The sequence below is a fragment of the Chamaea fasciata genome, unplaced genomic scaffold, assembly GCF_029207755.1.
Source record: "Chamaea fasciata isolate MVZ Bird 193981 ecotype frontalis unplaced genomic scaffold, bChaFas1.0.hap1 SCAF_1, whole genome shotgun sequence".
NCBI classification, from domain to species: domain Eukaryota; kingdom Metazoa; phylum Chordata; class Aves; order Passeriformes; family Sylviidae; genus Chamaea; species Chamaea fasciata.
The window spans coordinates 52,071,845-52,098,721 of NW_027094086.1; the positions used below are offsets into that span (position 1 = coordinate 52,071,845).

At 42.5% G+C, this 26,877-nt stretch overlaps 1 protein-coding gene across 1 annotated transcript in view; it reads left to right on the forward strand.

Annotated features, from left to right (window-relative positions):
* The first annotated feature begins 12,807 nt into the window (after positions 1-12,807).
* The window catches only part of RAB31 (RAB31, member RAS oncogene family), a 61,363-nt gene continuing 47,293 nt past the window's right edge, over positions 12,808-26,877 (forward strand). Inside the window, exon 1 of the mRNA XM_066183497.1 lies at positions 12,808-12,906. Coding sequence (XP_066039594.1) covers positions 12,868-12,906 — 39 coding nt within the window. The 5' untranslated portion in view covers positions 12,808-12,867. The remainder of the gene's footprint in view (positions 12,907-26,877) is intronic.

Here is a 26,877-nt window from a genome sequence, read left to right on the forward strand (position 1 = left end):
TTCTGAACCAGAGATGATTACCGAGATCCCAGAATGTATCGAAAAGGGACAAATGGGGGTGAATTATCACTACTCCCAAACTTCCTTTTCCATGAATTTCACATCCCTCCAGCTGGTCCCTTCCTAAGATCCTTTCTCTTCTTACTTCAGCACCCGCTCTCCCCACTCTCCTCCATCCCAAACTCCTCTCAGCGAGCTGCTGGGTATAGCACTTTTAATTCTGTTCTTGCTGAGAGTTTTTGAACCTTCTTGCTTCTTTTCTTATACTCACATTGCATTTTTTCAAAATAAAACAGAAACAGAACCTAAATCCTAGCAGAAGTGGAGTCTGGCACCTTGTCTGCAAACCTTTTTTCATATTTTAACTGGACTTTGGTCTGACTCAGGAGTAGCACTCTTTCATAACCCACATGAATAGGAGCTGGCTCTGGAAGTCTTGGCACCCTATTCAGCCAACAACGGTGTAATCCATTTAGGCAGGGAGGACTGGGTACATGCCTATGCAGGCAGCCAAGCTCTTTTTTTGCTGATCTGAAGGGTGGTAGGTGCCAGTGGGAAGCATGTCAGGAGAATGATTGTTTTGGGACACGGCTTGTTATCCTGGTTTGTGCAATTGCTAGGACCTGTCAATCCTTAAAAATGTGAGGGGTGGAGAAGTCAAGAGGTTACTTCCTAAGAACTCTTTGTTTAGATAACCCTGGCTCTTGCAGGAAGAACACTGAATTTCAGGGTCAGTTACACACGTGTATTTTAGACCTCTGGAGGAGGCAGCCTTCAGATGTGTGTGTTTGTTCAGTCTTTTGAGGACAGATGTGAACTCATTCTGCTTCTGCTCCAACTCAATCAGCAACTGTGTAATTACACTTCATGTAGACAGAGGTATGGACAGACTGTGGCACAACATATGGACTAGTCATATATATAGCAGAGGTCCTTTCACTGAAGAAATAATTAAAACTGAAACTGTTGTTCTTCTCAAAGTGGAGGATGACAATATCCAAAAAGACTCAATGCTTATCTTATTTACAGTGTTAGAAAAGGATTACAGACTATGAGGAAAGGATTGTATAACAAAGGAAACAACTACCAAAAAGTTACCCAAAATAAAGAGAAGAACTGAATGATGGTTCTTGACATGTGCTGGTTCCTACACCAAAAATTTTATCTATTGAACTGGGAGGGAATTCAGAGAATCAAGTTTTTTATCTGAAATAATTGTACACAAAACTAGAGGGGATACAAATACACACAAAACCCCATATATAATTTCTGAAGAAGACAGTGATAAAGTATGAGTTAAGAAATCTGACTATGTACAGGGTCAGATGGTTTGTAATAGAAGGTACCAAAAATTTGAAGAGCTGTCTGGTCCAAAAATAGTTTTTCTGTTCAATTAAATTAGCTAAGATGTGAAAGAGCAATTATAGCCCTAAAGCAGCTCCTGACTGGGCTGATTCTCTCAATAATTTCCAAATCAGCTTTGCTCACTTGATATAAAAATGATTATTTCCTTTTCTTTTACTGTCATATAGGGCTTGACTTCCTGGGTGCCTGGTTGAGGTACAAACGTAAGCTGTAATATTTCTTAACTGTGGGAACAGTTAAAGGGTGTCAGGTATATTAAGAAGCTTTACATTATGCATTTCAAATTCTTCTTGGATTCAAGCACTGGCAACATTCCAAGTTCCAAGGTTTCTGTTTAAAATGAGATTTAATGTACATACACTGTAACATTGCCAATAATATCTTGAACTGGGTGTGTTTTATTGAGTGATTCATAAAGTAAGACAGACAAAGTATGCACAGTGGTATTGGAATTTGGGTGGGATCAAAGTACTGATTTAGTGTAATATGTTTGTCAAGCACGGCATACAGGAAATCTTCTTTCTGAATGAAGATGGATTTAGCCCATGAGAACTTCAGTGTATTTCCAACTGTCATTTATTCCAGTGAACCCCCCTTTGAAAATATTAAAGCAAAACTGAAAAAATCTGCATCCCTATCCCTCAGATATTCCACTGGCAATGAGACTACAGTCAGATTTGTTGGAAGTAAAAGGCGGGAAAACTATTAAAATTAAAAATAACATTGATTTAAAGGGACACTGTCTGCAACTGCAACACAGAAGAAAATTCTATCTGTTCCCTAACAGAGTGGCTGCAATGTTTTTATTTAAATGCAATTTTGCTGTTAATTTGGCATCCATAAGCCGACTGAGCTGGGTATGCTGTGATTGTACATTTGCATGCATGTACTTCACCCTCCCTTGCACTCTTCCTGTTTGCATCTCCTTCCAGAGAGTATTTTGAAAACCACAGTGCTGATTTTGTTTCTGAGACTAAGAAGCCACTCGTACTGAGAACAAGGAGCTCTAACACTGAGGAACTGAGCCCTACTTAGAGGGCTTCATACTGGTAGGAGGGATAATTCTGTCCTCAGTCCCATTATCAAAAATCAAGCTGCTACATTTATGAAACACCTGTTTAAATACATCATGTTTGATTCTTCTTTGACTCCTGATCAAGAATTACGTCTTTTTAAATCATATACTGCCTGGTAAACAGTAGGAACAGAGTATTCTGCCTTTATCCCTGCTTTCTCCACTCAGATGCACTTGGAAGGCATAACCATCTTGTTAATCTGGCCCTGCCTAGTCCTAACTGCTCCCTTGGCAAAATGGATGCGCTTGTGAGGTAGGACAGCTTACTGAAATGAAAGGGAAACTAGCGAAAGGAAGGCTGTGGGTGCCCTGTTTCACGAGGAAGAGTTTTATGGAGGAGAAGGAGCTTGCAAGACTCACGTTCGTACAAAAGGACAGAATGGGACAAAGTGAATCTCCTGCTAACAGGAGCTAAAAGGACTCTAGGTCTGCCCCTAGCGCTGGAAAGGATTCGGTACAGGAATCACTGCAGATACAATGTCTTCAGAGGGCTTTCCACCTTTTACTTTGAAAAGCAGTCTGCTGTTTTGCAGGACCCGTGTATAGAGAACTAATATTCCTAACATGTTATTTAGTTCCCGGAATTTCCTACCAACGGTGATTTTTTAAGGGTTTGAATGCTATTAACCCAGAGGTTAATGGATTAACTTTAAATAATGTATTACATCCTATCCCTCAATTGTACTTTAAGATTTATATTAGATTAAATACACAGGGAAGATTTTAGTTTGTAATTTGCCTCAGTGATAAATAGGTGAAATAGAAGGCTGCGCTTGCTGTGGTGTCCTTCAGCTACCCATGAAAATTAATCTGCAAGGTTCTCAGGATGGTCATGGAACAAAACTTTGGGATATTAAGAACTTGAGAATAAAGGAAAATTTTTTTCTTCTGAAAAGTTCTAGCTTTTATGCATTAATTATCTCATGATACCTTTTGATAAGCAAACACAAAAGCAAGTAGTGTACAGCATGCCAGTGCAAGTTAGAGGAGAGGCAGTGAAAATTTGGCTTATCTTGAAAAGAAGAAGCTGTAGCATGATTTTGTTTCTTTGATCTGCAGACAGATCCTTCATGAAGATAAGAGCTGGGAGCAGCATGTCTTGCTTTAAGGTAGGATTTAGGTAATCTTATCTTCAAAAATCTCTGCATTCTTTTTTCTTCCACATTTCACTCCTGATATGCTGCTAACACAGCATATGTACATTGAGCCTGATTACTCGCCTATCATACTTCTTCCCTTGGACTAGATAAACCAATCAACCAGCCCTCAGTGTGAGCTTATTTTTTGGGTGACAAGTCCAAGGATAGGTGTGCCATAGGTGTTCTCCTCAAAGACATCTTTATGTCCTCGTTCCCTTGCTGGAATAAATAAGACATTATGAACTTTCTCTTGCTGTGGGATAACACACCCAGGCAGCTCTGCATGTGGATGGAAGTCTTTGAACTCCCACAGTATCGTTAACCTTTCCTTCCTGCAGGATAAAGCCAGCCAGTAGTTCACTTTTTTTCCCCATCCTCTGTGCAAATCATTTGGGACCTAGCTTCCCAGATCCTTTCTTATTTCCAGTGGTCTGATCCCCTTACTTTTCAGGCTATTGGAAATTGCTATGACCTAGGTCACCCAGATGCCTAAGTGCTCCTATTCTCTGTGTCGGAGCCAAAGGGGATATTCCCACCAAGATGCAATTCATCTGACCTTTTTTAGAAGAGGAATTACAGGCAAGTCACATGCCCAGAAGTTAAGTCAACAATAGTGGCTCACATAAAGTCAAAATTGCTCACAGACCTATGCTCTCCCCTTGTTCATGACTGCATGAACACCTGGGTCAGAGGGTCAGGGACCACATCACCATTCCATCTACCTGTCTTACTGAAAGGAATTACTTGGCACTACTAGCTCAAACTCACTTCAACCAAGGCTTGAATTGAGTTGAATTAGAATTTTTTTAATGTGTTCTAACACTAAAATGAGACTTCTGACTGTTTCTGGGTTTTGGTGAAATGATATTTTGTCTCTGCCAGAGAATCAGATTTATTTTCTAATCCATTTTACCACTCTCCTGATATCGTAAGAAAGATTATGACCATGGTAGCTTCTCTTTAAAGGTTGTTCTGCAGGGAGACCTTTACTTCGCTGATTCCTTTGCTGAAGATAAGTGCTAGCTCTCTTTAAGCTCTACCTTAACAACTTACTACTCTATTACTTCTTTTATTCTCATCCATTCTTAAAACTTTTCTAACTGTGAAAGTGAGAGATATTATTCCATGATCTATGTGTGGTGAAGGTATGTCTGCAGACCCTTAGAGTGCCGATCTAGTATAGAACTTTTCTTTTGCATTTAATTGCCCTAAAAATAATGTTTAAAGCTTCCTAGTGTACTGCAGGATTTTTGGACCTAATGCACCCATCATCTTTAAAGAAACCACATGAACTGATTGAGAAAGAGGATAAAATAGCTGAATTGATAAAACAGGCTGCATTGTGCATATTTCCAGCTTCTGCTCCTCAAGAGAGTTTCTTACCTATTAGTTATGTAAGGACATTCAGCATGCCTTGGTGCAGTTAAGGCCCTGATAAGTTATTGCTTATTTGAAAGAGATTATTATAATATTACTCCTCATTAGAAAACTAAAGCTGTTGATCAAGTAGTGCATTCTTTTTCCACTTGTAAAATATTATATTAATATATATTAAAAAGCTAAGCACACTAACTTCCTATTTATTTTTAGGTTTGAACAAACTCAGATTGTCTGTGTTGGAGCCAGATTCTGAGGTCCATGAACAGGCGATACTGCTGCTGCTGCACAAGGAAATTGGAATAAATATAAAGCAAAGAGTTCTCCTGAAATAAAAAATGCCATCATCATTAATAGCAATAATTATCAATTGTGTGGTCAAAACTTTTCAAAACGGCAGTTTTCTTTAAGGGTTAATTTATCCTCATAAGGGACATAGACCCAAAAAGGGAGTTTGGAATTTACATCAAACATCCTCTGCATTTCAGAGCTGTTTAGACTGCTGGTGGGAAGGGGGGAGGTCACACTCCCAAATACAAACTCACTCAACACACAAAAATGTTATTCACAGTAGAAACAAAACAAAAGGGGAAAAAGGAACTCCATCTTTTATGCTGTAGATTTTTTGGATTGATGAGATTTTCTTTCTGATCATCAAAATGATCAGATTTTTCTCCCTCTGAAATTCTTTCTCATATTATTTTCCTGTTTTCTTTTGGGACTGCAGAGATTCCTCTCACTGTTAAATCTAAACAAAGGAATCAACTTTAGTATGTAAGACTAAAGACTTAGACATAAGCCTCCTCTGTCACCACCTGGCTTACAATTGGATTTTAATTCCTCCTTTGCAGTTGCCTCATGATTATTCCTAATGAACACCCAGTTCCACTGAAGCAGACAAAAAGATAAGAGTGACACCACAAGCTGGCTACAGACACCCTTCTCACTGCCTAAACTACCGTCAGGTCAGGATGGATAGATGCATTTTCTTTTGAAAATTTCCATTTGAGCCTTGTTTGGAAGGTCCCTGTTTGGGTCTTCTGTAACCAGAGGAAGCACCCATCAATGTGCATTCACTGCCTGCGGATTTAATGAGAAAAATCAATGTGAGGTTCAAACCTTCTCTGGCTGGCAGCACACGCTGGGTATGTTTTAGACAAACCTGATGCTCACTTGGCAGGACAAATTTCTGAGAGTATAAGAGCCCTGTTATCTCTCCTTGGCAGTATGCACAATAGAAGCCTGCTTGCTTGACAGTAGAACTTTGGCCTTAATATAAAACCCTTTTCATAGTTTATAAGGCTAAGCTTAATTAAAAGGAGAATTGTGTATGCTCTCCTTTCATTTGGTAGTAAACACAGGCTCCTTCACCTCATACAAAGCTAATGGTGGTAAACCAGATACTGCACCACTCTGTACAAGAATAGTATACTGTGGAATGTACTGCTAGAAGGAAACAGCATGTCTATTCAGGAATTCCAGTTGCAATTTATGAGAACCTCACTGGGCTGCTCCTGCAGTGAGTTGGAAGGCAAAAAGGTATCACGGACCTGCTGCAAAGACTCCCTGAATTTTGAAGTAGAGATCTCCAGTTATCACTCCAACCAGACACCCAATAGTTGGGTGAAGCTGATCTTCACATTCCCTTTTCAAGCAGCAAGTAACAGGTGTCACCTATGCCAGAAGCATGAAAAGAACTGAGGAAACCAATGTCAGCATCACCAAAAGTAAACTGAAACAGTTCTTGTCATCCCCAGGGACTCATTCAGAACAATCCTCACGCTGTCTTTACAAACTGTTCTGAAAACTGGCAGCCCAAAATGAGGACCTGCAAAATGGAAAATGTTACAAGAGCTACGGACGTGATAAAATTGCAGCCTTGAATATCCCCCAGTCAGTGACACCCTGTTTTGAACTGTGCTTTGGTACAGGAAATCACAATAGTCTTTTGTTTGGATTGGTGTTTACACTGCAGGCACCTGCATGCTCAGGCTTGGTTTTGTGTGGAATGATACATGACAAAGCACTTGTGCAGCCTTTTGAGTTCACATTAGTATTTTCATGAAGTTCCTGTGGAAAGTGAGTTTGATAATAAGATACAGAGCTTTCATCAAGAACTGACTGTGTGAATTCATGCACTATAAGGAATTTACAGGATGCAGTAACTGGATTGCTTTTGCTGGACTGATTTCATAAAATCACACAGGTGATTTCAATCTCAGCAGAAGGAGCTATAGCTTGATTCCTTTGTGAGTGACCTGATGTCCAACCTCAGCAGTTGGTGTTGATTGGCTGTCATGGTTTTACCACAGCCAGCAACCAAGCCCCAGGCAGCCACTCACTCTCGCCCCCACCAGTGGGATTGGGGGAGAGAATCAGAAGGGTAAAAGCTGGAAAACTCATGAGTTTGCATAAAGACCATTTAATAGGGAAAGCAAAAGCTGCACATGCAAGCAAAGCAAAAATGGGAATGAAGTCACTGGTTCCCATGGGCAGGCAGGTATTCAGCCACCTCCAGGAGAGTAGGGCCCCATCACGCATGGCGGAGACTTGGGAAGACCACCTCCATCACTCCAAATGTCCCCCCCTTCCTCCTTATTCCCACACTTTATATACTGAGCATGATGTCATATAAACATTCCTTTGGTCAGTTGGTGTCCACTGCCCCAGATGTGTCTCCTCCCAGTTTCCCACATGCTCCCAGCCTCCTCTCCAGCACAGCAGTATGAAGAGTGGAAAAGGCCTTGGATCTGTGTAAGCCCTGCTCAGCAATAACAAAAACATGTCTATATTACCAACCCTAGTAATTTGTGTTCAGCACAAATCCAAAACACAGCCCCATCCCAGCCACTGGGAAGAAAATTAACTCTGCCCCAGCCAAACCCAGCCCACTGGCCAATTTACTTAGCAATATGGACAAATAATCTGTTGGATCACCAAGTCTTGACTTCTGCTTTTCCGGGACATCTCAGAAATTTCTTTTACCCTGTATCAGGCTGTACCTTTAAATTAGTTTACTTTTCCTTTGTTGCTCTGACTGAACTTTTCAAAGACTTAGAAAGCCCTGCTCCTAATTTCTAGATTAAATCCATCTGAAGCTAATTTACGTCTATTTTTTAACTGAGCCAATATTTTGCTTTAGCTAGCTCTTGTCCCTTCCTGGTGCTTAATTTGCTATGGTATTTGTAGTGTTCTCAAGTTGTACCTCAGCTTCTGTTTTTCTGATGTAAGCAAAAAGCTTTTTTTTTTTTTTTTTTTTTTAATTCTTTCCCCATCTAACAGTGGAGAAATGTTGCACTATAAACAGCTTGAAGCTATGGGACATCATTTACAAAGAATGAGGAGTCTTGCATCACTTTTCACTCCTTTGAGAGGAGACTGCCTTGGGCATTAGCAGTGAATAAGCAGAGTAAACTTGACCCTCTTGACAAAAATACATCTCCACTGCCAGAGATGCCAAAATGTTTCCCAAGCACTTTAGGAACAGTGCATATTACAAGGTCCAACAAGAAGCGTGCTGGTAAGCTTTACACAAACAACTCCCAGGTTTCATTCAACAGCAATAATACTGCTTTTCGAAGTTCTTGGCAGTCAAGCTGCAAGTAGGATCTTGCAGAGGTTTACTCCCCTCTAACCTTTTCCAGCAGATTTTTCTCTTCAGAAGGGAGTGACTGGACCATCCAGCTGCCATGAACAGGAGATGTTAAAACATGAAACAACACCACAACAAAATGAAGTAGCAGCCAGCTACATAGTCTCCTGGCATTAATACTGGAACCAGTGGGTTATAAAGAACCTAATTCACTTTTTGTATGTGCAATGAAGTGGAATAACCCTTCTCAAGCTAAAAAAAAAATTGCCATGGCTTAAGACCTGTGTAGCTGAAATCAGAATCATGCTCTTATTTCCACCAGGTCATTCCTGAACTTCTCTGGTTTTCATGTCCCAGGACTCTCACAATGCTTTTCCGGGGCAGTCCTTTTCTAGTGTTTGTTTAAGTAAACAAACTTTGATTAAGTAAACATTTACTTCGATCAAGTAAACAAACAAACAAAAATAGCATCTCCCAGAATTTTAGCCATTTCACAACCACTGGATTTTGCATGGGATCAAGGAGCTGGAAGCTGCTCCTCCAACTCAAGGAACAGCTTGCTCAGCAGCAGCTGCTTTCCTTTTAAGAGATTTTGGCAGTTTCTTGGGCAAACACCAGAAAGATTTCTGTGGTGGTAGTCATTACTGTACTGCAAGTTTGTATCATCCAAGGGATGCAGAGGCATTTCTTCCTGGGCAGCAGGGAGTTAACTTGCCTCCTGTTCCCTGCCTTGGGAATAAGAGCTGGGATGGCAGCCCATAGTAGGAGGGTCTGGATTGAATTCACCAGTGAAGAGAAGGGATAACATTTTTGTGTGAGAAAGATGCTTGCCAAGAAATTGAGAGGGGAAGTAACATGGGAGAAAGGAAGTAACTCATCAGTGTTTGGGACAGACAACAGCGTTTTCAGGATCTGGGTACACATCAGGGTCTTGGATGGATCTTTCTCTACCTACGTCACTCACAGAGAAAGAAAGCAGGAGGAGGGAGTGTAGATGCCTTCATAAGCTGACAAACACTGCCAGAACCTCAAAAGCATCCAGTTTCCTACCAGTACAGGCTTACTAAATACCACTACACTTCTAGAGAGGAGGAGACTGAGGTCATAGAAAACTTTTAAACATAGGACTACTTTTCTACCAGCATGAGCCACACTGGGGCAGAGACATGTGAGTAGGGGCAAGGAGGAGGGTAGCAGCAGCCCCAGCTGCCATTGCTCCAGACCACTGGAGGACACCATGCCAGACTTGAAGCTCTAGAGGAAGGCTGCTTGAGAGCCAAAGTCACTTGGCTTTCTACTTCCCAAAACAAAAATAGAGTTGGGTAGAAAGAAGTGAGGCACACCATTGCTTCAAAACTTACAATTATTCATTAAATAAAATGCTACAAAAGGAAGAAAAAAACAAAAGAAAGAAAACTTCTGGGATGTCAAGACTTGTTTTCCTTTATTTTTAATCAGCCATTTTGAAAACACTGCAACATGACCAATTCTGCAAAAATGTTTTCCTGACCACAGCATCTTGCATGCAGACAAACACAAGGATTATGCCAGTTCCTGGAAGAATGAGTGTCAGTAGCTTTTTTTTTAATACCAGAACATGTCTGTCTGTTGTTTTTCTCTCTTTTTACCTCCCTAATTTGGGGATACTCAAAATTTTAGAGGATAGCTTTTTTGTTGTTTTTGTTGTTCATAGGCTCTTTGTTTAAACAAGTACTATTTGTTACTTTTTCTTCTGGTTGTTAATTTTTGTTTGGTTCTTTAGATTTTTTGACTGTACAATAAAATTGCCCTTAACAGCCTCTCTTCCCCTGTTTCAACCCAAACAACTTCCACTGGGTCATCTTTGTGCTACCGTTTTAAACGGTTTGCTTGTTTGTGAGTAGATGATTAGTTATTTGTTCTATTCCACAAGAAACTTTTGAAGTCTAGACTTCTTTTAGTGAGAGCTCCTGTTTCACAGTGTGTAAATTTCCCCAGGTAGGATGAAAAATAGGAATCTGACTCGCTTTTCTGGGCAAATATCTCAGGCACTGTTTCATATTTTGGTGGTAGTGAGTCAAGACAGCAGGAGGACATGTAGTTATATGGCTTTGAAGTCAGTGAGATGTATTACTGTCTGAAAAATGGACATGTGTCCCTGCCCATGGCAGTGGAGCTTGGGACTGGATGATCTTTCAGGACCATTCCAACCCAAGCCATCCTATGAATCTATGATAATGTAATTCCAGTGCATCTTGCTGAAATTAATTCAGATGGCATAATGTTTCACATATACAGTAATGAAAAATCCTAGACTTCAAGGATTACAAAATCTGGACCAAAGGAAAGGGATAGATTACTAATAGAGTACATGAAATATACAGAGATTTTTAACAACATCACCCCCCCAAATAACTCCAAACCCCTAAAACAATGTGTGGAAAGGTGATCCTGAACCACAACACTATCTGTGAAAGAATGGAGTGGGACGGTGTAAAACCTTAAAATTTGTATCTCCGGTCAAATTGTAGAACTAGCTACTGGCTGAAAATTGTAAAACTAATGAGAAGCTGCTTTAAGCTGAATGTCCTGAGTGCGAACTGTAATTTTCAAAATAACATCAAGGAGTGTATCCCATTTGCTTATTGAAATACTTTAGTGTATAATGCATTCTTGTGGAAGGGCAATGTGCAGCCAGAATCCTTGCAATATTCTGTACTGGTTGTCTGAAAACCTTCTGTGTTTTGTTTCTCTGCTAAATTCTCCAAAAAAGAAAAAAAAAAGATAATTAAATCAAAAACATCTCTCTGATGAGCCTCTCCTTTGATCTCTCTCTTTTGATAATCTCTCTCCTGACAGGCTGTGAATACTCTGCTAGCAATACTCTGTGCTTTCCTCCATGGGGATAACAAATGCTCTGCTCCAGGCATTTCCTTGCCCTAGGATTTGGGTTCTCTGGAAGAGGGCAAACATCTCCATCCAGCCTGTTGGTGTGAGTGCAGGACTCTATGTGGAACTAATTAGTGTTATAATGAATGCCACAGCAGTTTATTGCCATGAAACATCTAATCTCACAATGACTAATCAAGATTTTCTTCAATTCCCTTTAGCAATTATACCCGATAAATTAGTGCAGGGGAAAAAAAATAAGAAGCCAAAATAAAACTGGAAACAGAACAGAGTCTCTGATTTAAAATATCTGAGGGATGATGCTCTTCTGCTTTCCTGGGGTTGTGTGCAATCCTTCTCCATAAATTCTAGAACCTTGCATACCAAGAGCAGAGTGGTTACAACTCCTTCTTCACCGATTTCAGATGACTAGCCTTTAGCTGATGAGTTTAACTTAAATTTGGTATGTGATGTGTGGGGTGCAACCCTACTACTAACCTGAGTTTGACTATTTTAATCCAAATTGGGTGCATTACCGGGATGGGGTAAAAAAAATGGAGTTACTATTTTCAACGATTTCTGCACATAGCAGGAAAAAAGCTTAAAAAAAAAAAAAAAAAAAAAAAAAGATTGATTCAGATAGCTCACAACCAGAGTAGTCCCCATCCCGTGCCTAGCCCAGCACATGGTGTGTAGGACTAAGCGTATGCACAGCCCCCTGCAGGATGCCGTCTCTCACAGACTGTGTTTTTCACAACAGCAAATATTTACCCTGCAGTACAAGAAAGACAAGGAGCTCCAGGAGAGGGTCCAGCGAAGGGACACAAAGATCATTAGGGGTCTGGGGCATCTGTCTTATGAGGAGTGACTCTGGGCCTCAGAAAAGACTGACGGGGATCTCATTAATACATATAAGTATCACAAAGGCGGGTGCCAAGAGGACGGTACGAGACTCTTTTAAGTCGTTCCCAGTGACAGGATGAGGAGCAATGTCCAAAAACTGAAATAAAAGAGGTTTCACCTCAACACGAGAAGGAGGGTGGCACAGCACTGGAACAGGCTGCCCAGTGAGGTCGTGGAGTCTCCCTCTCTGCAGACATTCAAAACGCGCCTGGATGTGTTCCTGTGTAACCTGCTTTAGGTGACCCTGCCTTGGCAGAAGGGTTGGACCAGATGGCCTCCAGAGGTCCCTTCCATCTCTAACCTTTCTGTGCCGTCCCCGCTCACCAGCCCGCCCCGGGGTTAAGCCACAGGGCACGTCTCCAGCCCCGGAGCGCTCCGTGCCCGCTCCCTGCGGGTCCCGGCGACGCTGGGAGCGGGGGGCAGCGGCGAGGCGGGGCCGGGCGCATGTGACCGGCGGCGGGGGCGGCCCCGGCGGGGCTGAGCCGCCTCGGCGGGGCAGTGCGGAGCGGCGGCGCGCCGGGGATGCGGAGCGGCCGGGGCCCGGGCAGATGATGGCGATACGCGAGCTGAAAGTGTGTCTGCTTGGAGTGAGTAAGGGCGACCGGGGGGTCGCTTCCCCCTTTCCTTCCTTCCTCTCTCGCCCCGCAGGTGGGGGCTGTGGGAGCTGGGGTGCTCGCTAAGCCGGGGAACGCTGCCAGCCTCGCCGTCCCGCTTCCCGGGGGGCGCCGCGTCTCCCGGTGCCGGGCGGGGCGGGGGGGGGGGGGCTCGGCCGCAGAAAATTCCTCCACGCCGAAACTTGGCAGTCGCGCACCGGCCTCCGCGGGGCGGGGGGAGGCTTTGGGGCTTGTTGTTTTTGTCTTGTTTCTCAACTTTTTAAAAGTGAGAAGGGCGTAGCGGGCTGGGGGAGGTGGTGAGTGGCTCTCTTTTGGGGGTCTCCCTCAGCGCTCCCCAGGCGGGGGGTTGCCGGCGCAGAGCCATCCCCCGGCGGCGGTGGTCCCGCGGAGGTCTCCTCTGGGTGCCAGAGCCCCGAAGGCACCCGGGGAGGGGTTTGCTGCCCACCCTGGGGGCTCGTCACAGGCGGCGGTGGCCTCGCCGAGCCCCCGTTCCAGCGGTGAGGAGCCACCCGGGGAAAAGCAGCAGCGCTGCCCAGCCTGGGACGCTGTGTCGGGTGGCTCCTTCTCCCGGGGTTCGGTCCCGTCTCACCGAAGTGCTGAAGTGCTGCTCGGTGCTTTGTTTAGTTACTTGCCTGGCTTTATTCAGGAGCGCTTCTTTGACTCGACTCCTTACAGGAACGTCCATTCTGCCATTCCTTTTTTTTTTTTTTTTTTTTTTTTTTTCTTTCCCTTCTTCTTTCGCTTTTTTGGCGAGCTCGCGCGTGCGTTTCACATCTGGAGCAACAATGTGCTTAGCTCTGCACTTTGGCTCGCCTGCCCTCCTCTGCCCGGCACCGGGGGAGCTTCCCGGCAAAATGTGCCCATCAAGTTGGGATAAACACGGCCGCAGAGCAGAACCACCTCTACTAACAGTAACCAGCAGAGCATCATTACTCCAGTACACAAGTTCTTTTTAAAAGTCAAACATCTCAAATTACCCGGTGCAAGTTCGGCTGCTTTTGGGCCCACGTCTCCATAAGCACTCAGAGAAAGCTGCATGAATGAAGGCATTTTAGAGGGAATTTGCTGTCATGCCATCCAAGTGAGTTGAACATTTGAAAACCAAACACAAATAGACGCTCCAGTTCTCTCTGATTTGTGTTGACACTTAGCCCAGCAGGAGTGGGTACCCTGCCCTGGACTAGTTCTTGCCAGGATGCGGTGCCAGGGCACTGGAGAGTTCAATCCAAAGTATTTGGCAGTGACCGTTCCTCCTTTCTTGGTTAGAATTCCTGCCTTCAACTTTTAAAATGGCATAGTGACAAAAATAAATGTGGTTTGTACAGACATGAGTAGTCTGTGGTAGAATATGTGGATGTATCTTTGCTTGTTTTCTTCTCCAGGAGAAAATGTTGTAATATTATAGAGATGAAGTGTCTTGTGGAGTGAGATTCCTCATGTCCATAATTTATTTATGTTTTGTAACATTAAAACTTACTGGAGGTTTTGTAAGGCAATTATCTTTTTTTTTTCTTTTTTTTTTTTTCTTTTTTTTTTTTTTTTTTTAAAGACAGGAAAAGAAACCTATAATGCAGCTCTAGGAGTTACTAGGAGTATGCAATTACTCTGTAGATTCATTAAAATGATGGGGTGGCAGTGGTAGCACTTAGGGAGATGTGTCTGTAGTTATAGTCACTTAGTAATCAGTGAGATGTTCCTTCCTGAGTTTTAAGAGGGTGTAGTCCTAGAAAACGTTCTACTTCTGATCACAGACATCTCATTTACCATGGGGATTGACACTCTATTTTCCCAAAAGAGAGGAATCCTTCAGATGATTAATTTCCTCAAGAAATTCAGACATTTCTAGAGCAGGGAAACTCCGTACCTGTCCGTGGGAACAAATGCAGGCATTAATCTTCTGATCTGCTTGAAAGCTAGATGGCAACTCAAAAATTCATTCTCAGATCTACCAAAAGAAATCTTGACAGGTTGTTTTTTTTTTTTTTTCAGTAGGTCCTGGTTAATCTACATTGTGCGTCATAGATCCCTTGATAATCAGTCAAGTCTGGGGTGTCCTAGTCCCAAGACAAGTTCTTGCACTTGTTAGAAATATGGATTAAATTGGTTTGTAAACCCATGTCCCTCTTCACTTCTGAACACAGCCCTAGGCTGCACCTCTGGATCAGACAGGAGGATCACTGGCACTTTTTGGCCTCAAGATGTTCAGAGGGCCTGGGCTTGGACTGTTTCTGCCTATTCAGAATTTCCCAGTGGGGAAAAATTGCAGCTCGTGCAACGTTTGCAAAGCCACCTTCTCCACAAGCTCTGAAGCCCCATTTGACTATAGAGGGTCTTGATGGGAAGGTGATGAAGAGGAATAGAGAAAGCAGAGTGGTCCAAAGTGGTCCACATTGCCAGCCCTACAGGCCAGTGCAGTACTCCAGGGCAGTGAGTGGCCTGGAGCCATTGCACTAGAGATGGGGAGTAGGTTATTGACTCCTGGATGTAACCTCACACTGCCAGGAGGGAGCCTGGCCTCTAGTTTTTAGCATTAACCTAACAAAATAGGATTTGGGTATCAGCATTTCATTTATTTTTCCTCCAGAGTATTTTGGAGTTTTTAAAACTCTCTGTGGGTGTCATGGGAGTGATTTGGAGCAGCCAGGAGTAGTGCACTACAAGATGATGGTTATGGGATTTTTAGCTGTTGGAGGAGACACCAGCGAGAGAAGGGCAGAGGGGAAATCTGGGGCAGCAGGAGGGTGGGAGTGAATCAGTTTGGAGGGAAGGCTTTGTTGATTGCAGAGCTCTTTGAGAAGGGATGGTTCCAGCTTGCCAGTGGGCTAACAGGAGCAGGATGCCTGCCTAATTGTGCAGTGCCTCGCAACCTCAGGTGTAGGAGGTATAGAGGTGCAGTTGAACAGCTCTCTTAAGTATGTTGCCATGCAAGTGTCCTCAAGCCTGCTCCTAAACTACTTCCTCCAGTAAATTATTGCTGCGGGGCAGTGAAGTATCTGCATGTGGAAGGTGTTCATCTTCCTGAGTGCAAATGCTTGAGCTCTGCTCCAAGTCCTCCCCTGACTCTTCCTGGTCTCTCAGTCCAGTTTGTTGTTTGTTCCCAGCAGTTGTCCCTGTGTTAGATGCCACGTGTATCTGGGTCTGAGCAGGTTTTAGCAGCAGCTCAGTCTATATGGTGTAGCTCTCATTTGATTTACATGGTGTTTCTATGTGGGCACCTTGTTGAGGGGCTGGAGGAGAGAGGAGTGTAGGGGAGCTGCTGTGTTCCTGAGCCATGCTTTAGTGCTGAAATGTGGCTGGCTGTGCCGCTGCCAGGTTTCCTAATCTGTCTGTGGCTGCTGAGTGCCCTGTGCCTTAGCTCCCAACATTTTCTTTATGTGGGCTGGAGGAGTGATTTACAACTCCCTGCCAAATCCTGACATAATTGTGTGTGGCAACCGCAGGAGAGATTGCCAGGTTTACGACTAAGGCAAAGTTTCTTGTCTTTGTCACTTCCTGAGGAAACTTTGACAACTCTTGAAACTTTGGGAGGTGGTTTGCTGACTACCATCTAAAGTGACCTCCATTACTCCTTTCCTTTTGCTTTTGTTTATTACATTTTTATGCTGTGACTGCGCATCACAGGACCAAAGGAGGTAGGATTGGAAGAGGCTCGGAGGTCATCCCTTGTCCCTAAAGCCCTTCTTATTCCTATGTTTGTTTCCTCTGTCTTTAAAAACTCATGATCTTCTCCCTGGGGTTATGTCCCAGGACTTAACTGCTTTTAATGTAGAAAGTTTTTTCCTGAACATAGTGCCCACATCTTCCCTAGCTGAGACTTCGTTTCTTCGCCCTTCTGTTTGTGCCTCTTTTCTTGCCCATAAGAAGTCGCTTGCTGGCCTGCATTCTGCTAGCATGAAAGTGCTGTCTGAAGCTGGTGAGCCTGCATTTATAAAAAGAGTGACATTTCCTCTGTGGAAATTACACTATGATACATACTGAACACAGATCACTGGGGATCTTTTAGTTTGTGTCTAAAATGTTTGTCATGGTTAATGCTTTTATGGCCGACATGTCCCAACAGAAATAGGGAAGCTGCTGTTAAAGACAAAACTGCACCCCTAGCTGGGTTGAACCATTTAAGGAGTTTTCTTCTCACCAGGTATCTGCAAGGTGGCCTCCATGGTAAGGTGAGCATCCTGCTGAAGACAGTAGCACTGCACAGTGCAGAAACCATGTGTGCATCAACAGCTGCAGTATTGTAGCCTGAAACAGCGAGTAGAGCAAACAAAGGGGGTCATGAAAAACGGAAAAATTTACTGATGAAGTAAATGTGTGCCTTCTGTAATTTTGTCCGTGAAAGTGTCTTGTCTGAGAGAAGAACAGACACTGCCGAGCAATTTTTTCCCCCATGTTAATGGTTCATCATCACCTACTCATTCATTTTTATTTTATTATGTAAACAAGTAGCTCAATCATGAGAGAAATTTTTGAGTTGTGACCACATGGCTGTCTGTCTTGTGAAATCACTGGTTTGAAGTGTCCATCATTGCAGCCTTTCCATCAAAGAAGCCCTTTGATCTGTATCTCTTTCCTAGCCATATTTTTATTTTTATCTCTTTTATATTTTTGCATTGTAGTGAAAAATCAAATTACAGGTAAAACTGAACAGTGATTTTAAGTCCATAGAGAGCTGAAAGACAGACCCATGGTTAGTTGAACTGCATATGCCTCATTTTTTTGGGAAATGTTTTTACTTGGTATTCTTCTTTGGTGAAGAATGCTCTGAAATTTGCACTTAATGTAGGCACACAGCACTTCCATATTCCATTGTCTTGCTTCCAGTCAAAAGAAATGTACAAGATACTGAAGGAGACTTGGCACTGGTGATTGTGTTTTTTATTGTGTTTGTCAATACTGCATAAAAATCCAGTTATGCACCAAGCAAGAAAAGCCTGTTCTCTTGTATCAACAAAAAATGTCGTGTATCAATAAAAAAAGAAGCCTAAAGCAGCCTTATCATATTATTTTATAAGATATCTAAATGATTACAATCAGGCTGTTTGCAATATATACATTAAATATATAGGTAAACAATTTCTCACAATTTGAAATTTAGGATTCATGTTGATCTTGGCCCTTATGCTTTCCTTATATATCTACAAAACTTGCTTCTTTACTAATTTCTGCCAGGAGTTTTATGTGGGATGGTTTAGAAAAGTAGACTAGAACATGCTTCTAGGAAAAGGTGATTGTGGAGGTCACACTGCTTTCGTTTCCAGAAGCCCAACCAAACTGGATTTCTGAAGAAGCAGAAGGAGGAATTTAAAGCAGATTTTAGTTTCAGTAGCAGCAAAGCCTCAAAGGTGTAGCTTGTTACTAATAATCTACCAGGTAGCAAAAGAGTGCCCTGTGGTTGGTGCCTGTTGCTACACTTCGTTTGCTCCCTTCCACTGATAAGCAGCTCTGAGCTCCCATCCCGTGCTTGTAACTTGCCTGTTGAATGAGTCTGTGCAGTGACTATCACCCAGAAATCATATACAGGCTGTAGTTTTACTGTCTTACAAATTCTCTTTAAATTTAGATTTCCCCAGCCCTTTTTGATTTCTGGGCGAAAAATTGGGTAACTTCTTGGTTTACAGTAGTTCTGGGGAAAAAAAAAAAACCAAAAACAAAAAAAACCCCAACCCTCTACATTCTTTCTGCCAGAATAAGGAAGTTGAATCATGATAAACTCAGGGCTTTTTTTTTCACATAGTTGAATGCAGTTTTAGCCTTACTCAGTGAAGTAGTGCTGAGGCAGACTATGTGAAGGAGGCAGAAACTTTGCATGCAAACAATACACAGGGAAAAGAAAAACCCTCTCATTTTCATCAGGTGGTTCCTTTTAACTGGATTAAGCCATATTAAAAGGCCATTTTTAATTTGCGTTTAAAGTGTGTTTTCTGAGACTCTGCCTGATGGTAGGACTTGTTTCTAAGGTGATAATTTGATTTATTGATAGGAGGATGTGTTGCAGTTACAGTGAAGCTGAGCTGCCCGTGGGCAAAGGCCTTTGGGTCTGCAGGGCTTTTGCTTGTGGTGATGTTTATAAATTACAGTGCCGATGCATTTTGCTTGTGTTGGGTTGTGTCTGAGCTGGGTGCAGTGTGAGTGCTGCAGACTGCAGGTGCACATACAGGCTGGAGAGATGTATTCTTGATGTATTCTGTCTAAAATTTCTCAAGCTAATTGCTTGTTGAGAGAAGCGTTTACAGGGAGGCTCGAGCCATAACTCTGCTGCTCTTGTTCTTTTGCCTCCCTGCTGCTGCTTCTTACAAATGCCATTTGCCCAGTTTTCTTCAGGGCTGTTAGACCCTCCAGGGACTGTGATTAGTCATGGATTTCCTGGTCACATCTCTCTTCAGATAAGGTCAGGACAGGCACAGTTTTTTTTTCATTTCCTGCGCTGTGGTTTTGAGGGGAAGGCAGAGGGGCACATTGAAGTGAGCACCACTGGCTTTAGCAGGTTTGCACAGTTACAGAATGATAGAATGGTTTGAGTTGGAAGGGATCTTAAAGATCATCTGGTTCCAGCCCTGCTGCCACGGGCAGGGTCACCTTCCACTAGAGCAGGCTGCTGTTGTCCTGCCTTCCCTACAGTTCAGGTGCTGCCTCAGAAAATTGAGTGCAGGGCAAGGAGTTTCTCCTCAACTTCGGTGGCTTGCCAGCCTCCACTGATGTAGGGGATGGTTGTGGAGCTGTGGTCTTCACCCAGAGGTCTGGGGCTTCCTCTGCTCATATTTTTCTCAAGGTGTTTCTGGGGCCAGCCAAGTGCCCAACACATGGTTAGAGGTAACCCTTCCAAGGGGGTTGGGAAAGGAGGTGGGAAGCTGGGTAGAGTTTGGCTACCTACAAGTCTTAGCTCCCTCCAGTGCTAATCACACCTATGGGTTAGGTCATCGTGCTGATAAGTTGGATCATCCCGTGCTTTTTAGAGAGGGCAGAGCAAACCTTCAGTGCTTTTTGCTCCTTGTGATGTCCCCCACTACCTCCTGACTGTAGGCCAAGGGCAGCTCATGTGAATATAACTCCGCAGCCCCTCACCAGAAGGTGTTTGGTGCTGCCATGGGACATGTGCTTCCGAAGTAAACCAAAATAAAAGATGTTTTTGTTCTTACAGAGTTGTTTTTCTTCTCACTACATACCTTGTAGAGGCCGGGTAGTGGTGTCAAGGTCAAGGTGAATGGAAATATTTGAAATTCCATCTCAGTTTGTAAGATGCCAGGAAAGGGACACATTTCAGTTTTTTTCTGAAACATCTTGTACACCCTTTCCGTGAATGCTCGCCGTTTTGAGCACCACTGCCAAAAGACAAATCCAAGCTTTAGAAAGCCGCCAGCGGAGGTGGATGGGAGGCCAGCTGGGAGCACAGCCTTGTGTAAGCACATGCCAGTGGTTGATTTACAGTCTCTGGCCTTTCAGGGCTGAGCTGAAAGCTGAACAACAGGCAGTGGAACAAATGCTTTTTATTTTTGCCCAGATATTTTTAAACAGAAATGCTGGTTAGTGCAGGGTTTTATATTTTTTGCAGGCGAGGGTAGAGACATTATGTTTTTTCACTTTTTTGTTTTGGCCAGGGTATGTTCTTATTTGGGCAACATGTGGAAGTGCATGTGCATGAAATACAGCCACTAAATACTTTGTGTCCCTGAGTTATTGTTTCCTCCTTTGTCAGCAGAGTGACAGGATGCTGCAGACGTCATTGGGTGTCCTGGTTGGACCCGTCAGGGGGCTATAGTCCCTGCAGGGGACTATAAAAAACTGTAAATGATAAATATCAAGCTCTTACAGGAATTCTCCTACAGTTAGGGGATCTCTGAAGCAGATTCTCCTTTCTTTTAAAGCCTGACTACAGAGCCAAAATGAGTTACAAGAGATTCCTAAAGTGGGTTTAATTCTGGAAAAAAAAAATGGTGCCCATTTAATTCTGCAGCAAACAAAACTTAAGCGTTAATAGGATCTCATGGTTCATCAGCAAAGCTGTGCTTCTGGGTAACAGGACATGTCTGAAGTCACTTGCATCTCCTTCCATGCTCACTGATGACCTGTGGGATACAACTGGAATAGCTTTAACCTTCTCTATCTTATGCTTGTAATTGGTAACTGGTAGCTCATCTCGAGTACTGCTCTTGTGTAAATTCTCCAGATCTGTCCATTTCTTACTCTGAGGGAATTCAGTGTCAAAAAAGAATCCTTAGGTCAACAATCTGGCGTGTGCCAACAGAGAGAAGCTGTACTGGGAATCACCAGTCTTGCCAAAGACTGATTGAAAAGTGCATTTCCTTGAATGTGGTGTGGTGTCACACCAAGGATCACCTTAACTCTTGAGACTTCAATTTTTAGTTACTTGACTTAAGGGGGTAAAAATATGTTTTCACTATGGTCAATAGTTTAGGGTTTAGAACTATATTGCAACTGAAATATTTGAGGTGTTGGTAAATGTACAGTCACAATTTCCGTTTTGAGCATCTTCTACTGTCTGTGGAAGCAAATACTAATTTTGTTTGCTTTAGGCTGTCTCTGTTAATAAAAAAACCCCCAAACCACCAAGAAAGTGAACCTCTCACTGACTGATACACACCAGTATAAGCCTCTAAGGGCGCACTTCCACTTTTTAGCTGGATTAATCTCACAGCTGATTAATTCCTGGAGGGATTAATTCTTGGAGGGATTAGGAAATGAGAAAGGGAATATGTTCTTTCTTGAATAGGAAGCCCATTGTCTTTTTTTTTTTCCTTTGCATACTAAATATAAATATACTTAAATACTTAAATACAAGTATTTAAGTGCCTATTTTAAGAATCATAATATCAACATTTGAAATATACTTTCTTAAAGCTGATATGAACAGGAAGCCTGCAACCACTTCTAACCCAGAAGTCATTCATGGTGCATAGTCCATGCTGACTTCAACCTTTTCAATACTGTGTAGACAAGCTTCCTTTTAGGATATTCATTTCGTGAATGTGCTACAGACATGGGGGGTTTTCTTTTTTAAATGTTTACTGCTCTTGTGAAAAATCCAAGGAAGGTTGAACTTAGTTTTTGTCTTGATTTGGTTGAATGTCAGTGAGGGAATTAAACCTTGTCTTCAAGTATTGTGACTCCAGCAGCAGAGTGCAGTTTATGTGAATAGTCTTCAGAATCGATTGTTCTGTCCTTTGATGTTTATTTTTTTCTGCCTTGGATATTTTTGTTTATTTTTTTTTCCTGCAGAGTGTGCTTGAAAAGAATACTGCATGCCAGGACATTAGACAAGCAGTTGGAGCATGTTTTATGTGACAAAAATGGCAGTTGGATAAAACCAGATAACACAAATTTGATTTGAGATTATGTCTAATCTGAGTAGCATCCTTAAGCATATGTTTGATTCTGAGCATTAGGGTAATCTGTCTTCAGCAGAGCATCAGGGTACATCCTTCAGCCTTTGCTGCATGGGCTAAATTGAATCCCATGCTTAAAGCTCAGCATATGCTTTAATGCACAGCTAAATTTGGAGAATAAGATAAAATGTTTAGGTAAATTAAGTATTTGAGATAACACAGCTCATTAATGATTCCTGTCATTTGACATTAAAGCCAGATAGAGTAGCTGAGATCTGCCTATCATGTGGCCAGGTTTGTCTTTTCCCTTAGGCTGTTGTGGGAAAAGGCAGAGACACCATAAGTCCAAATTTAAAAAGATCATCTGAAGGAGACTGGTAGCCCTGCAGCCTAAAATGTTCTTCAGGAATAGTTTATGACCAAAGAGTGGTTTGGGTTGGGAGGGACCTTAAAGATCATCTCATTCCAGCCCCCCTGCCATGGACAGGGACACGTTACTGTAGATGACGTTGCTCAGGGCCTTGAACACTTGTTGGAATGTGCAGATCAATAGAAAAAGGGATGTAGAAGTTTGCATAGAGGAGATTTGGAGGAAGAGAGACTAATGGAGGAGGAGGTGGAATACTGATACTGAGACCAAGAGAGGACATGTAGGAGTGTTGTAGGGGGACTGGTGAGAGGGAATGAGGAACACAGAGGAGTGAAGTCAGGAGCAAGGGAAAGAGAAGCTGGGGATAATAAAACAGAAAGCTAGACAGAGCAAACCAACAAAAGGTGGTAGAAATAATAACGTGGGTTGAAGAAACCCCACCAACCTCTCCCTTGGTTTTAGCCTTCAGTTTCCTTTTAAATTATTTTAAAACACTGACTTTGTCTTAGTGCTGTTTCATTTGTGTTTCAAAACGCTTTTGGCCAGTGGAGCCTGCAGAATTGTTGTTTGTATTGCTTTAAATCCAGCTGTGTCTCTCAACCAGTCAAAAGCACTGCCGCAGGTGTGACACAGGGAAGCTTTGGTAGGATCTCATTGGCCAGTTGAGATGTCTTCCTCAATCCTTGGGCTTTTTGTTCTGCCGTGTCTGGGATCTGTGGGAACTTTGGAGTTAGTTCCATGTAGTCTCAAACACTCCGGCTGTGACACTGGAAGTGTTTAGTATCCAGACAGTCTGTCTTGGGGGTGACTCCTCAGTACCTTCTGTGTGGCTTTTCTTACTTTGGAGGGAAAAATGAAATGCACTCTTCTACCCCTTTGTCCTTTGAGGAGATGTCCTTAAATGTACTAAATTCCATGGTTTAGCATTCTGTTTGAAATGCTCCCAGCATGTTTTCAGTTGAGATTTGCAAAGTCTATACACTTTTGGCCATTTCTGGTTTCCAGATTTTGAGTGAAGATGAGAAAAAATGGCCAGGTTAATAAAAACTTCCTTCTGCAAGTAACTTGTATGTTAGATACTGATTTTCTAGTTATTTTTTGTGATGGAGAGAAGAAGGTGCCTTAACAGTAAGAACAACAAAACCTAGTTTTCCTTAAGGGCCTTTCCCTAAAAAGTTGAATTCCATTGCTCTAGTTTTACCAGCTTTTAGAAGCTGCTGCACTTTCATTCCTGATGAAATCAATGGGAGGTGAACACATTCAAGAAGTCAACTGCTTAAGGGCTACAGCCTTGCACTGATAATTTCTCCCCTTTATGAGCCTGTTTGGTGCAGATAGCTTTACATTCAGTAACTTCACAGCAGCACACAGTAAATCCACAGATAAAAAACTCAGCCCTGGGTTTTATTATACCATGCTTGCTGTTATCTCTTCTGTTTACTTGCATGAGTGGTAGAGGGGAAAGCACAAGGTGGGTCTTTATATGATGCTGTTTAAAATAAGTGGTGATATTTGCTGTCTTAGGGAAAACTTCACATCCAGACAATGGGTGGAATGAATATGAAATCACTACTAATTGAGGTTAATTAAACCTAACAGTCGGGTGAAACATTTCATAACACAAATTTAGGTTTAGGCAAACTTCTGATTGTCCATTTCCAGTCTTTCACATAAATTCAGGAAATGAAAAACCCCAGTTTCAAGGATTTTAGGCCTCACCTTCATGTTGACGCCTAATGTCCACGTGGATGCACGGTATCTACATGTAATTTGCAGTTAATTGTAAATAACAAATAATGGCAAATTTCAGAAGTTCTCAACTTGTCCCCTTCCCGATACCCTCTGAAGAAGGCCCTTGGTTTTTTTGTGTCTGGAAGGCTGATGGAGGTGGATTTCCAAAGACTGGCAAATTGTAAAAGCAGCTTGCATAAAGAGGGTGCCATTAACAGCTGGGCAGCCTTTAGGCTGCTAATAAAGGAGACCAACTCACAGCTTAGATGGTCACCAGAGGCTGCTGATTTTGCAGGTTGTTGTATCATCTAAAAGGAACTGATCAGCAGAGGCAGAGTTTCTGGCAATAAATCCAGGTACGGAATCCTTAGTTTCTGTCCCACTCTTGGGAATCCTTAGTTTCTGTCCCACCCTTGTGGTGTTTCCTGACCTGCTCAAGGCTGATGGTGTCCAGCTGCCTGTGGCCAGTAGAGACCAGAGGAAGAGTTGTTTGCTTCTTGTTATTGGTAGGGGACATACTCAGTACTAGGGCTCTGCTAATTTGAAGCAAAGATCCGTGACCATGAGGCTGGTTCCTGTTTGTTAGAGGAAATGTTAGTTTTTATAGCTGCCCCCTAAAACTGCCTTCTTCCTCTCTGTTGCTTCAAGGGAGAAGGGATTGGGCTTTCTTGTCTCCAGGACTGAAGTTTTCAGCTAGTGTTTCAGTTGGAACTTAAAATTTATGTGGCTTTTCTCTTCCTCTCTGGTATGAAATGCAGTAACAAATTACAGGTGGGACAGTTAGAAATTGGGACGAGTATGTCTGGACATTGAATTGAATAGGGCTTATTGAGCTTGGATGGACAAATTTGAAGGTAATTGAGCCCTTTTACAGTTTTTCCAGGCAATTGCTGGACAATTTTTATACTAGTGAAACAGCAAGTTGAACACAAGAGCCATTTTGTCAAATGCTGTGGTTGATGGGCATATTGTTGGTTGTGTAAGAGCCACTGCCTTCATTTAATAAAAGAAAATGACTGTTGGCACTTGTCGGCAATCTGTAAAGTGAAATTGTAGTGTTTGGATTGGATTATCAATTTCAGACTGGTTGGAAGATTTTTAATATCTTCTGTGTTGGGACAGGGATAGAAATGATTTTGTTTTCATATTTACTATGTGGCACTAACAAGCCTGTATTTCTAAATCAGACCCCTAATGACAGAATTTGACCATGAAAAGAGGTAGGGTGTTGGAGTATGAACAACTATTTGTGTCAAACAGCAATTCAAGTCAGATTATCTCCTCATCATACCAGTATTTTGAAAGTTGCAGCTGTTACAATGTATGTGGGGAAGGTTCACTTAGGAAAAGAATTTGGTTTGGAAAGAACTACACAGAATTGTTTATCCCATTTTTTGCTGGCAAGTTGTACTTGAAAACAACATTTGTCAGGATGCTGTTGCTTAATGTGTTTGCTTAACTATGAAAACCTCAGGTTATTTATGCATCTAGTCTGAAAACTAAATTTAGTTTCTCTGATCACTGCATTGCACAATGGTGATGAGGGATGTTTAACCAAATTGTTATACTGGTGTGTGTGCATGTGGCCAATAGAGATAAAACCCCTGCAATCAATACTTGTTATCACTGACAATGTGAGGTACAGTGACTTGTATGTTACTTCCCTTACCTAATTTTTCAACTTCAGGAACAATTATGAGGATTTCTAAGTAGATACTGTTCACACATTTTTTGCTGTATCTTTAAATAGGAATTTCTCTGTGGGAGGAGTATTACATCAAATGGATTTTTGTGACTGTATGTGTGTTTTGAGATAGAGTGGGTAGGAAAGGGATGACTGTGCAGATGTTAAGGTCTCTCAAATTTGTCTAGAAAATGAACTCTGACCGTTGGAATTGCAAAAATATAGGTATTACTATCAATAAAATTGCACAGATATTAAAGCAGTACTTGCAGTTTTAATTAATTTTAGCGTTATTTAGCTCCTCCTGTTGGAGGTTCGACTTGCTGGAGAAATCCGTGAAGTTTGGTTTTAGTTCCTACTTCATTGGTTTGGGGAGTGTGACCCATGGTAAACCAGGGCCCAGTTCTCATCCTCATCTGAAAAATGAAACGGTGAACATTGGAGAGGTCATGCTTAAGTGTCTGTGGTGGAGCTCAGCTGGGAAATCAGCAAGCTGGCAGCAGGGAGATGTCATTAGGGTGAATTAGGGTGGTAGGTGGTAGGAGGTATGCCATGGTTCTTCACAAGGGAAGCTGTGGATATCCAAGTGTTCAGGACCAGGCTGGATGGTACTTTGAGCAACTTGATCTAGTGGGAGGTGTCCCTGTCCATGGCAAGGGGGATGGAACTAGATGATCTTTAAGGTCCCCTTTCATCCCAAACCATTCTGTAATTCTGTGATTCTAGAACATGCTTTCTTACCACTTACAAGGCACCTGTTGGGGTGGGTTTAGTGGGTTTATCTGGTGGTCTGTGTTATACCATGTTTAGGAGGATCC